This window comes from Setaria viridis, chromosome 7, assembly GCF_005286985.2.
Source record: "Setaria viridis chromosome 7, Setaria_viridis_v4.0, whole genome shotgun sequence".
NCBI classification, from domain to species: Eukaryota; Viridiplantae; Streptophyta; class Magnoliopsida; order Poales; family Poaceae; genus Setaria; species Setaria viridis.
The window spans coordinates 23,676,411-23,689,186 of record NC_048269.2 but is presented as its reverse complement, the minus strand read 5'-3'; the positions used below and the strand labels follow the sequence as shown (position 1 = coordinate 23,689,186).

General features: G+C 50.5%; 2 protein-coding genes across 2 annotated transcripts; one reads left to right on the top strand and one right to left on the bottom strand.

The window, feature by feature from the left end:
• Nucleotides 1-1,237: 1,237 nt before the first annotated feature.
• On the bottom strand, nucleotides 1,238-2,811 carry LOC117865966 (protein CANDIDATE G-PROTEIN COUPLED RECEPTOR 7). The gene is made up of 2 exons (XM_034750247.2): nucleotides 1,930-2,811; nucleotides 1,238-1,846 (listed from the first exon to the last, which is right to left on the bottom strand). The coding sequence occupies exons 1-2, from the start codon at nucleotides 2,782-2,784 to the stop codon at nucleotides 1,346-1,348; spliced, it is 1,356 nt and encodes a 451-aa protein (XP_034606138.1). The 5' UTR covers nucleotides 2,785-2,811; the 3' UTR covers nucleotides 1,238-1,345.
• A 6,253-nt stretch (nucleotides 2,812-9,064) lies between these two features.
• Nucleotides 9,065-11,167, top strand: LOC117863263 (uncharacterized). The gene is made up of 3 exons (XM_034746899.2): nucleotides 9,065-9,425; nucleotides 9,952-10,081; nucleotides 10,217-11,167. The coding sequence occupies exons 1-3, from the start codon at nucleotides 9,281-9,283 to the stop codon at nucleotides 10,761-10,763; spliced, it is 822 nt and encodes a 273-aa protein (XP_034602790.1). The 5' UTR covers nucleotides 9,065-9,280; the 3' UTR covers nucleotides 10,764-11,167.
• Nucleotides 11,168-12,776: the final 1,609 nt, after the last annotated feature.

Sequence of the window (12,776 nt, the reverse complement as noted above, 5' to 3'; positions counted from 1 at the left end):
GGCACGTGGTGGTCAACCACAGGATACTTCTTCAGTATTAGATTAGGAGCTATATCGTGGTGCGGCAAGAGATAACCTACTATGGCATTATCTAATACTGAAGGAGAGTATCGGTCAGCGGCAATGGTAGCATAAGAAAGCGCCTTGCTTAAGCAATTGATGGAGGATCTTCATCAACCGACGGACTATCGAGTAAGGATTTTCTGAGATAACTTATCCTCTATACGCCTTGCAGAAAATCCAGTTTTCCACGCAAGGACCAAGCACATAGAAGTCCACTACCACTACATAAGAGAAAAGGTCCTTGAGGGAGATATTTAGATGGTGCCTACAAAGACTGATGAGCAGATTGCCGACATCTTCACGAAAGGCCTGAACAAGGCAAAGTTCGAGAAATTTCGGTATGCACTCGGCATGGTTTGCAGGACAACTTTGGAAAGAAGTTTGCCTTGAGGGACTGTTCTCCGTCATACGAGAAGAAGATATTTAAATAGTCTAGACTTGATAGTAAAATAAATTAGTAAATGTTGTAATATCTAGGAAGTCTCTAGAAAGGAGTACACTTGTCTCAACCTCATGATCCCCCTTGGCCTATAAATAGAACCCCCTCCCTTGCCATGCCATTCATCCATGAGCATGGTAGATGAGTGGAGCATGGTAGTAGTAAAGGGTGAGTGCTAAGCTAGCCACTAAAGAGAGGGTGTTTGTACTGCACTCTTGCGTAATATTGTTGTGTTGTAATAAAGTTTTATTCTTGTAAGTATTAGTCTCTCGGTTGGGCCATATAGTTTCTAAGTACTTAGTGCATAAGTTGTGATCCATCGAAGGTTGGCTCTATCATATGGGATCACAAGGGTCTAGACTTCATCGTAGGTTGTCTCTGCCACCTAAAAGTCAGCTTCATCTGTTCGTAGGCTCTACCACCAGGAAGTAAGAAGGCGGCTCTGCTGTTGAAAGGACCCGTCACACTAAGTAACTAGAAATTTAAAAAGGCTGACCAACTCTAGAGTGAGTTAGTGTTCTAGGTGTAGGTCCTCAGCTTAGTGGATATTAGGATCACCTCAATTTCCAACATACTATGTCGAGATACATATGTATAATTTGTCTACATCTATGAAGCTAGTATCCCTAGAAAACATCCGCCAAAGACACGTAAAGTACAGGCAGAAACAGAATGCACATTCTAAAAATTGCCCGGCACCAACATTTACACGTGAGTAGTTCCTAATTTTATATGATTGAAAAAGTAAGAGCATTTTATGCAACTGATAATAAAATCTGAAAAATTATATCAGGTTCGAGAGTCATATCTATACAAAACTGCTTGGAGAGACACTTGCATGCCTCAGATCTCAAAAGTGCTCTCCATCTCAAGCTGCCCACCCGCGGCCTCCTCTTCGTCGTCACCGACATACAGGTACGGGTTCTTCTCCACCGGCTGGAAATTGTAGAACACGAACACATAGAAGGCCAGGCTCGCCGTCTCGATGGAGACGTTGACGACCCACTGGTACTTGTAGCTGAGCACGGCGGCGACGGCCGACGCGGCGATCCGGGTGAAGTAGAGGTAGCAGACGACCACCAGGTAGAACTGCTTGAAGAGGGTGAGCTTCTGGAGGTTCCGCGCCGCCTTGCCGTCGGTCTTGGACGCCTCCCGCAGGTTCCGGATGGACCAGATGATGGGGAAGAACACAGCGCAGCAGCAGATCACGTCCACGAGCAGGAAGATCTGGTTCCACGCCAGCCAGTCCCGCCCCGCCGGCCCCGTCTCCCCGATCACCGCCGACGCGATGTTCTCGATCACTTGCAGGGGTATGATGATCATCAGCACGTTCTTCTCGCGCTCCTGCGCGCACAATACGGGTGTCAGTGCGTGCCACCGTCAGGGCATGGCCATTGATCATTTGATCGCATCAGACATGGGCGCACCTGGAGGTATGGCTTCAAGAAGGACCAACCGGTGCCGATGAGGACGATGACGGTGAAGAGCAGGATGCCTTTGAAGAAGCCGAACACGTAGAAGGCGACGTCCCACCCGTGCGGCGTGCCGGTGCGCTCGACGTACCACTGGTCCTCGGCGGCGCACGCGAGCTTGAGCGCCTTGAACAGCAGCAGCGCGCCCATGACGGCGTGGATGCGCTCGGCGGTCTTGCAGTGCTTGGCGCAGACGAACAGCCAGCCGCCCAGGAACACGAAGTGCACGACCGACGCGGCGGCGAAGATCCCTGGCAGCGGCAGCAGGCCGACGGGCAGGTACTCCTTGGCGCCGGAGCGGCGCACGTTGAACATCTCGGTGCGGACCTCCATGGTGACCTCGACGCCCTCCTGGCAGCTGCTGAACAGCACCGTGTACTGGTCGTCGGCGTCGATGGTCAGGGAGCCCTTCCCGGTGCCGTCGGGCGCGATCTCCTTGAACCGGAACAGCGGCTGCACGTACTTGCTGGTGAGCGGGCAGAAGGCGGTGCCGGTGGCCTCGGCGTAGTCGGACTCGTTGTTGATCTTGTAGAAGAGGGAGTTGGAGATGAGGAAGAAGCCCATCAGGGTCGGGTCCGCCGACTTGATCTGGGACCCCTCGGGGACCTTCCACGAGACGCCGGTGGCCGTGACGGCGGCGCGGCCGCCGCGCCTGAAGCCGAACTCCTCGAACAGGATGACGGAGCGCGAGTCGGAGACGATGGACGTCTTCTTGATCTCGGCGCGGGCAACGGGGAGAGTGGCGGCGAGGGAAATGGCAACGACGGCGAGGGCCACGGAGGCAGCCATGGCGGATCGATCGAGTTGCATTGGTCACGTAGTATGTTCTTGGTTCGTGTCACGGCACTAGCCCGTGGCCGTGGGTGAGGAATGCCGGTGCCACATGCGCTTGGCGTAGATAGAATTGTCGCATGCGCCGTGCACGAAGCCACGAACGGAGAGGGAGGGAGCGGGTCGACGAGCGTGGCGTGTTTTAGGGACGGCCATGGGAGCCTGGAGAAAGAAGAGCGCATGCATGCGTCAAACTCCCACAACTCCACAAGGCCAGAATCGACAATTTACGGATGCCGCATTGAGAATTTTCGACGATGGTGTACTTAGTGGGCCTGACTTATGGGCCGGGCTATCATTTTTTAGATGGGGCCACAACATTTGGTCCAAATGTTTGGTGTGGGTCAATTATTCGCCTTTGGGCTTTTACTTAGAGATAAAAGTACATTGTTCTCCTAAGGTGCTTGTCATTATTTGCCAGCAAGATTCTGGCGTCCCTTTTACGCTAAAAGCTCGAAGGGGATGCCATGTACTCGTGGAGGGATCAGGCTGCTACGTACAAGATGGAACAGATGCCACTAGTTTGTTTTCTACTTTAACGTCGTCTATCTAGCTAGCCGGGATTGCCCCCCAAGAACTTGCTGCCTCCAGGGCATCAGAATGTCAACCCAGCAGAAGTGGTTCTTAGCTCCTCATGAAGGGCCTAGATTCTTATCCAAGATAAAGATGTTTCTTACTACCTTGTTTTTCCTTTAAACGCAGTATATGCATTCTGCAACTAACCATATTATATAAAATTGTTTCTTTGACGAAGTTAATTACCCCAAATATGTTGAACATTTGCTTAGCAAGGGGTGGGCCATGGTATTCGAGAAAAGTTCTTTAAAAAACTTTAGATATTTTCTACTGTTTAGTTTGCATTTCTTTTTTTTACCAAGTCAAACAGACGCGTCATTGTGGATTCCATATAACCATTTTTAGAAACATATTACAAACACGGACACTCATATACACGCATGCACACTAGCTGCTATGAACATACACATGTAATCCTAACACTATGAGCACATCTAAGAGATCTTGGGCACCTCGCTATCGGCGGGCACGTCGTCTACTACTAAAAAATAACATCATTAAGAGCGTGTTTGGTAGCCAGCCATAACTGGCCACACTCATCTGTGGCGGCGCCAAAGGTTCGTGGTAAAAATAAGCGCCCCAAGTTTGGTAGCAAAATCAACTGAAAACGCTGTTGCAGCCACAGGTTTGGCACCAACCAAGCACAACCTTTGTTTTTTGGGATCGCCGCATGGCGAGGCATGGCCAGCAACCAAACATCCGCTAATTGGTAAAATAATGTTTTAATTCTATTACTAGAAAACAAAAGCAAAAAAATTCTACAGTGCCTTGAAAAAAAAAGCATTACTTTCTGCTCATAGACATCACAAGAGTCACAACACGTATACATAAGCGAGAAGTCCTTTGTACTAACCGGCACAGGATAGTGGCAATTTCATTGAATAATGGTGAAAGAGTTTTTACTTTTTAGCACAGTCCCAAGGGGCAAAGAACTGTACACAAAGAGTACTGTACACATATACTTATAGGTTACCGTGTGGCCTTTACACATACAATAATACAGAACGATGTAAAAATGTTTTTCTTCCTCTTCTGCGATCATGAATGTAATAAGATGTGTACAATTGAAGACATGTACACATGACGACCGAGTAGTAGACAAAGACAGATTGTTTTGTTTTTTATATTATTAGGTCTTCTAAGAATGGCAAGCGACTTAATTTGCAAGCAAAGAAACTTTGTTCGAAGAACGTATCTGAGTGTAAATTAAAACCACAGAGAATGTGGAGAATGAGGAAACGTGTATTCGGTTCTGAGAGCGAGTGACCAAACAAAGTTATTACCCCTCCTCCTAGCTAGTGCAGTTTACCTTTGTCCTTGAGCTGCTGTAAAGCAGGTCACGATCGAGAGCGACCTTTTAGTGCCCCATCACGCTTTAGCATTTCTCTCAAATTCTCCCACCCCATTTGGCGGACGTGACTGTTGCCATACCTAGTGCAACTAATTAACTAGACCAGCTTTGTGCCGGGGACCGTATCTTGCTTTCTACTTTTAGCTCCCAAGTCCCGTGATCCATGACCGATGATGAGCTTGCTTGGAGTATAAACATACCCCCAATCCAAAAATACACACACATACGCGCGCCCAGCTTTTGGGGGCTTTGTATATTTGTAAGCAGGGGCTTTTCGAGAGCCTTCTGGATCGCAAAGTGAGCAGAGGGAGACTTGTAGACCAATGCTTCATCACACCACCGCACAGAGAAAATAAAATTGTCGATGGATGCTTCATTTCACCGCACACAGGCATTAACAATTTAACATAACCCTTGGCCTCGGCCAGATCACGCCACGGAAACCACTAATCAAACCCCCCGGCTCGAATGGGATGCCGCCTACGTGCAGTGGCCTAGAGCAAACGACATGCAACCAGACACACGGAGAAAAGCTAGCCAACGCGAATAATGAAAGCTAGCCCCCGGCCCCGGCCCGGCCGTAACATGTACTGCAAGGCTAGCCAAGCTGCTAACCCTCCCTCCCTAGATAATTATAGTAGTGGTGATATGGAGTGATTATATATATAGTATATATACGCCGGGGGGGATCGAGCTGGCCTTGTCCCTGTGGTCCGGGGCCGGGGCTTTATGCGCGCCGGAGTTGGCGACGGGATTAAACAAGGGCGCGGTGGTCCTCCGCCGGATCGCGCGACACCTGTCGCCGGCGTGAGGCGCCCAAAGTCGCCGCACCCACGCTCGACGACGGCGATGCGCGCATAAAATAACCCCCGGCGCCACCAGCCCCCCTGCCAGGCCGTACGTGCTCGATCGCTTGCCCGAAATAGCAGCCACGTTATTTTACGGGCGACGTCGCTGCTGCCCGGCGCGCGGCGGCCGATCGACCGGTCCGGCGGGTGGCGCGTCGCGATTGGCCCGGCGGGCACCCATCGGCGCACCATGGATGTCATCCGATCCCCTGCTGTGGCATGCGCGGGGCACAGCAACAAGGACATGGACATCTACGAGTTGTTTAACTAGCTACCGCTGTGTCTTGCTGATGCACTGGGTGATGCGATTGTGTTGGTGCTTTTCGTTGGGTGATTAGGTGACGAGGCGGGGGTCGATGGAGAAGAGGATCGGGAGGGCGCCAAAGAGACAGGGGGGGAGCGCATAAACTATCGTGGCGCGGGAGCTCGGCTACGGCTCTACGCAATGTAGATGAGGTGTACGTGGAGGGGCGGGCAGGGGACCGTACCAATACTTAAATCAAGGGTGATCTAATGATCTGCTTAATTAGCATAAGCGCATCATTCTTTGTTGGAAGTCACGACGAGGAGGTCTCTCGAAGGGGTAAGGCGCCAAAAGGGCTTTGCTTTGCATGATTCCCCTTGTTAGGTGCGGTCTTCCAAACTTGCCCTCCGGTAATCTTTACTCTTTGGCATACTATACGGGCCGCGCCGGGGACTTTGATTCTAAAACGATGGTTACATACTCACGCAAATTGTTCGAGCTAGTAGAGTTAACACAGTGTTGAAATTGATACAACACGCATGGCAGTTCATGGTTCCGTAGTCAGCAACTCCACCATCTATAGCTAGTTAGGGCTTCCACACCGCATTCCTAACGCTACATAGAATTAGTAATTACCCCCTCCGTTCCTGTTTATAAGGTGTAGTATGACGTGGCACGGTCTCTTAAATTAGATTTTGACTGTTCATTTATATTATATTAAATTATTTATGGTTATAAACTTATAATCATTGGAGAGTACATTTGATTACAAATCCCACCATGTCAAATTTGCATTAAAAAATAAAAAATCATCACCTAAATTATTGGTCAAAGTTTTAAACTTTGAATCTTGATATGCTTGTGCACCTTATAAGCAGGAACGGAGGGAGTATGTATTCTGATTTTTTTTCCATGAGTTCAAAATAGCTAGTCCTCAACTTATTGTCAGCACGAAGCACGAGACCATCCTTCAGTTTCGCCGATTTCCCTTGCTAATATTGTTATATTGGTCAGATATTATTTACACCGGAGACATATATCATAGTCTTACATTGCTACCAAAAAATCATACCTTCACCACCTTCGATTGCAAGGTATGCCTTAGACTCGTCTAGTCCAAGGTTCAAGCATGGCAATTAGCTCTGTGTATGTTCAGTCGTGAGCGTGACAGAAGGGGGCTTACCCCCCCCCCCCCCCCCCCCCCAAAAAAAAAAAAAACACGCATGTGCACACACCTGTCCAGTGTAAAAATTAATGGAAAGTTCTCTGATTTATTGGCACTGTAACCTTGGACAATGAAAGTCCAAGATCATAGATACATGCTCCCATATCTTATCTTGACGATCCACATTTGAGTCACCCAAATGATGGCTAGGTATATTTATAATTTTATTATATTGTTACATTTTACATCAATCCAAAGACCATTTGAATTGCAACGTTGACCTCTTAATTACATGCCAATTAAGTTATCTTGCCTTCTTTTGTGGCATTTTAGATTATTCTTTTTTATAATAGCAACGACTGGTGGTATATAAATATATAGGTTTAGAAGTAGTTTATGTTAACTTTCTTGTAATAGCGGTGGTGAGTAATTTATAAGTATATATGGGTTACGTATTTTTTACATGGGTAATTTTACACAAAATCGTAGCAAATTCGGCATGCAACTAATTAAGTTGATGAACCGTACACGTCCTGCTGTTTACTTTTTGTCTTGTTTTCCATGCTCTTGTCGCGTGCGCCGCGATAGATTTTAGGACACGCGGTCCTAACGCGAACATCCAAAATTAAACACGCAATCCGCATCCGTTCGTCTTTCTCCCTACCTGGTTCAGGCAGGCCGAGCGTGATCGCGTATCTGCAACTCTCGAATTACTGGATGACCACTTCGTCGATCCAGCGAGCAAGTGGCAGTGGCGGCTTGACTCGAGTCATCATCGATCATATATAGCTCGATCTGGGAAGAAACAACTTAACATGCACAGCGCCGGACGCGTGTGAGAGTTGGTCGATGCATATTTTTGACTGATAAACCGAACTGGACTGGATCGACTTGACCTACTGCTGACCCGATATCATCTCGATCAATAAGATTTCTGGTACACGCGCAGCAGGCGTGATGCGCACTATATATTATTAGCTAGTAATCACACTACTACACTTGGGACAAAGCTACGCCTACGCTAGTAGGGTCGTGTACTTTGGCAACGTAACCTTTTCCGGATGGCGACAGAGATCGACCAGGTGATCGGATCGGAGTAAAACAACACACATCCCCTTTCTTTGCACCAAAGTAAGGGGACATGATCACAGATACACATGTATCTTCTGTAATAACCGCGCGTGCCAGCTCACAAAACGTTGATCGAATCGACCAGGTACGGGGCATGCGTGTGGTGTTGCGCGTCGCTTGTGTGCCATGATGCAGGGCCGTCAGAGATCAGCCCTGGGATTAGTTTTGTTCGATTGTGCGTCGGAAAGTGATCGCGATCGCCATCGCTACAAGTACGATTGCCATCAAAGCGTTGTTTGCACTTGCTGGGCCAGGTGAAGAAGAAGCACCACTTGTTGAGTTGTTGCAGAGACAGTTATCCACGCGTCGGCTTTCTAGAACCCGCGCAAGGTATTTGTTTTGTAATGTGTTTCGGCGCCCAGACATGGGGACACCTAGGACCATGCCAAGCTAAAGATCGAGGTGGCAAAGGTGAAGCTGTATGCATGCTAATATATGCTATCTTGGGACACAGACACTGAATGCTGCCCATCCCTAGCAAACACTCTCCCCCGTATTAGTTGTCTAGGATAGTATATGCATGGTGGTCAAAGGCAGGAAATATTGTTAATTGTTTTGAAGCAGGAAACTAATATTGTTAAGGAGCTGTGCACATACTACAGGGTACACACATGCCGTAGAATTTTATTCAGGTCTAACTCAGACACCATTTTTTTCTTTATCACATCTTTAACTTGGTTTGTAACTTTGTATGATCGGTAGAGGACATTATCTAAAATTCTAAGGCACTCTTTGGTCTTTACACCTGGCCCCCAGGACATGGCGCTTTCGCGCCAAGAAAAATAAGCACGCGGTAACTCTCGGCGGGGCGCACCACATGACCCGATCGAGATCGAAAATTTACCGTCGGGTCCGGGGCATTTCGGGAAACCCAGCTCGACAGAAGAGCTAGTAGTGGAGCATGGAACTCCCCTGACAGCGACGCGGGGCTTTGGCGAGCGGCAGGGGGAATGGAATGGATCCCCGCCGGTGCCCGATATATACGCGGCAGCGGCTCACTCGCCCCGTGCCCTCCTCACTCATCACCTCCGCGGGACAGGCAGAATCCGAGCAAAGGAAAGGCTTTTGCTCGCTCCCCTCCGGCCTCCGCTGAAAGCAGCTAAAAACAGCAGGCCCTTCGAGGCAAGAACCCCCGAGCTGAGCTTTGTGTTGGGTTGCCAATGGAGGGGGAGCCGCTCGGCTGGGGACGGCAGGAGGTGGACGGGTGGAGGAAGGGCCCGTGGACCAGCCAGGAGGACAAGCTCCTCGTCGAGCACGTCCGGCAGCACGGCGAAGGGCGGTGGAACTCCGTCTCCAAGGTCACAGGTACGGTTGGTGGCTTGGTGCTGTCAATTTGAAAATCGATTGCGCGAATTCTCTTAACTTTTGTTAATATTGTTGGCGATCAGCTTGTTTGATTCCGATTGTACTGGCTCTTTTCACCAACAGTAAACTTTACTTCGAAAAAACAAAAACAAATAAACGGCAGCAACAACTTGCAAGTTGCAAATGGTTGAGAGCTCGCAAGTTGCGGCCCTTGCGGGGTCGTCAAGCACGCAGTACTACTGGCGTACGGTGTGTACTTTAACCTTGTGTTTCGCAAGGATCCTCAACTGGCAACTTGCAGAGCTGTCCCAGGATTCCACCATGCACGATACTGTTTGTCGCCGGGATCCTCAAAACCTTATGTTATCCCTCGAGTGATTTGGTTAGACGATACTTAGATCATGAAAGCCGTCACTTTGCTACCACTTAAAGTTAGCGAATTGACCGGCACCTGTTGGTGCACATGGGTGGCTCAAGCTGTTTGTCTGAGATCCTCCATTCTCCTTTTGGCATTTTTGTGCTGCAGGGCTGAAGAGGAGCGGCAAGAGCTGCAGGCTGCGGTGGGTTAACTACCTGAGACCGGATCTGAAGCGAGGAAAGATCACACCCCAGGAAGAGAGCATCATAGTCCAGCTCCATGCTTTGTGGGGAAACAGGTATGGTAAATTATAGTATTAGCACACCGATCAGCGGCATGATTTTTATATATTGGGTGTACTGAACATGAAATAAACAAGCTTCCAATTGATGTGTACTGAAATTCTGCCGACACATGTATCTGTCGTGAGCAGGTGGTCGACGATCGCAAGGAGCCTGCCGGGCAGGACGGACAACGAGATCAAGAACTACTGGAGGACGCACTTCAAGAAGGGGAAGCCGTCCAAGAACATCGAGCGCGCGAGGGCAAGGTTCCTCAAGCAGCGGCAGGAGATGCAGAGCCAGAAGCAGCAGCAGCTGTTGCAGATGGGGCATGTCGTCGCCAAGGACGAGAACGAGGACGGCGGCGCGCGCACCGTGACGGCGGCCGACGACGACGACCGCGGCAGCGCGGTCATCGACGACGCGTGCGCGGCGCCGGCGGTAGCCGAAGCTGCCGCAGGCGGGCACCACCACGAGGACCTGATCATGCACGACGCCATGGACTTCATGTGCCCCATGTCCTGCGCCCTCCTCCTCCACTGCGCCGTCCAGGGCGGCGGCACCGGCAGCTGCTGCGGCTCCACCGCCAGCGACGAGTACGGGTCCAGCGAGGAGGACGGCGCCACGTGGGGCAGCCTGTGGAACCTTGACGGCGTGGTCGACGACGCCGCCGGCGGCGGGCCATGCACGCTGTGGTAGAGAGATTCTCGCTAACCCGTTGCCGCATGCCCTTCGACTAGAGCGAGAGATCGATCGAGCTGATCATCTCGTCGTGTAGGGGGTGTTGGTGCTGGTGGATAAGGACGGGACAACTGCTACCGTACGTCCACTCTGCAGCTGCCGGCGCCACAGCTGATGACCCGTAAAAGCTCTGGGGCGCTTTCTATATGGGGGAAACGTACGTACACAGGAGAAGTTTTTTCCCGCTATATATAGCTAGCAATTAGCAAAGCTCTGTGATCCTTACCTGTAAAACTAAGGGGATATGAGGGTGACAAATTACCCAATTCGATATTGATTATTTCCAACCATGCATCATGCATGCACGCACCGAGTGTAAAAAGTGTGTATTACGTGTATGAACAATCTCCAGTTATCACTAATGAGTCAGTCGTTATCTGATTTTTTTTGAAAAAAATCACTGATGAGTCAGTGCACCTGCATTATTCTGTTCTAGCAGTGTGCTTAGCATGCATGTGGAGGTCTTTTCAGGAGTTTCTTCCACTGCCACGCGTCACATTCATCTCTTTTCGCAGCGTCTAAGGCTGTGATTGGTAGGCTGCATAGGACCAAGCCTGGCTAACCTAAGCCCATGGACAGCCCAAGCCCGGCTTCTCCTACCATTTTGGCCTGTGATTAGTAGAGTTCATAAGAAATTTGGCCCGCGCAAGTTTGCGATTGGTAGGGTGTACATCATGGTGGGCTGCATAATTGGAGTCTATCATGTGGTGTTTGGTAGGCTGCATATGTTGAGTGGGCTCACTAGTTGCACAGCCCAGGTGAGTTTACCGTTCTCACTGCCCTATCACTTCTTCTCCCCCGTCTTCTCTGTCTGGCAATCTAGCTCCTCCTCTTCCCGAGCCACTCACCCGCCGACGGAGGAGACCGCACCGACCTTGGTGGCGCACGCCCACCTATCCTATGCGCATCTGCCCCGCCATGTCCTCCGTCCTCTGCTCTGAGTTGTTGCCACCGGATCCTCCTCCACCTCGAGCAGATCTCAGCTCGGTCCTCCCCTACCCGAGATGCAGCCCGCCGGAGCCTCCCCGAGATGCGGCAGAAGCGGCGGCAGTGGAGAGCAAGAGTGAGAGCCGAGCGGCGGCGGCGTGCGCGTGGAAGTCCGTGCCGACGGAGATCGGGCCCGAGGTGTCGTGGTCAGAGACGGAGGGGAAGGTGAGCGACCACACCGAGGAAGGGTGCGCGACGAGGAGCGGTAACCCTAGCGCACGCTTGTAGAGGATGGGCCGGTGGGTGGCCAAGATGGGCCCACGAACGTAGACTCGCGGAGCTCTACCAAGCCTGCACAACCAGAAACCTAGCTGATTTTGGCACGTGTTTCTTTTAATCATGTGGCATGGGTTGGGTTCATCCCATTTTTTTTGTCGAGTTCAACCCATCTCGTGTTTAGTTGGGAGGGATGGATCCATTTCAGTTTTTTGTTTGATTGGAGAGGTTGAGAAGGTTGGGATGGATGGCATTTTAACACTGTTAGCCACATCTATTGGTAGACCCACCTGTCATCCATTAGGTTCCACGTATCATCCACCTAACATTTTCTTTTTTTTCTTTTATCCCACCTTATCTTCTCCCCCACACTGGAGCTGCTCTCAAGGCCGGCGGCAAAGCTCCCCAAGCCAGCGACGCAGCTCCTAGGCCTGGTGCGGTGAAGCTCCCCTGGACGGACGGCGAAGCACCCCGGGCTGACGCTTCCCGGTCGCCGCCCTCCTCCCCGCCGTCCTACACCAGCCCCAACCTCTCCCCATGGCCTGAGCTGCCTCATGTTGTGCCAGAAGCTCGTGCCTCTCGCGCCTGCTCCTCCTCTCGGACGAAGCGGTGGGAGACGCCGTGCATGTGGGTTGGTTGCGTCCACTCGTTTTGGTCGGATGCATCCAACCCGCATCTGAGGAGAATATTTTCTTATTGGGATGAATCCAACCCTCTAACTTTTCAACCAAACACGTCCCTAACTGGGTCCAACCCATTCCAACTTCC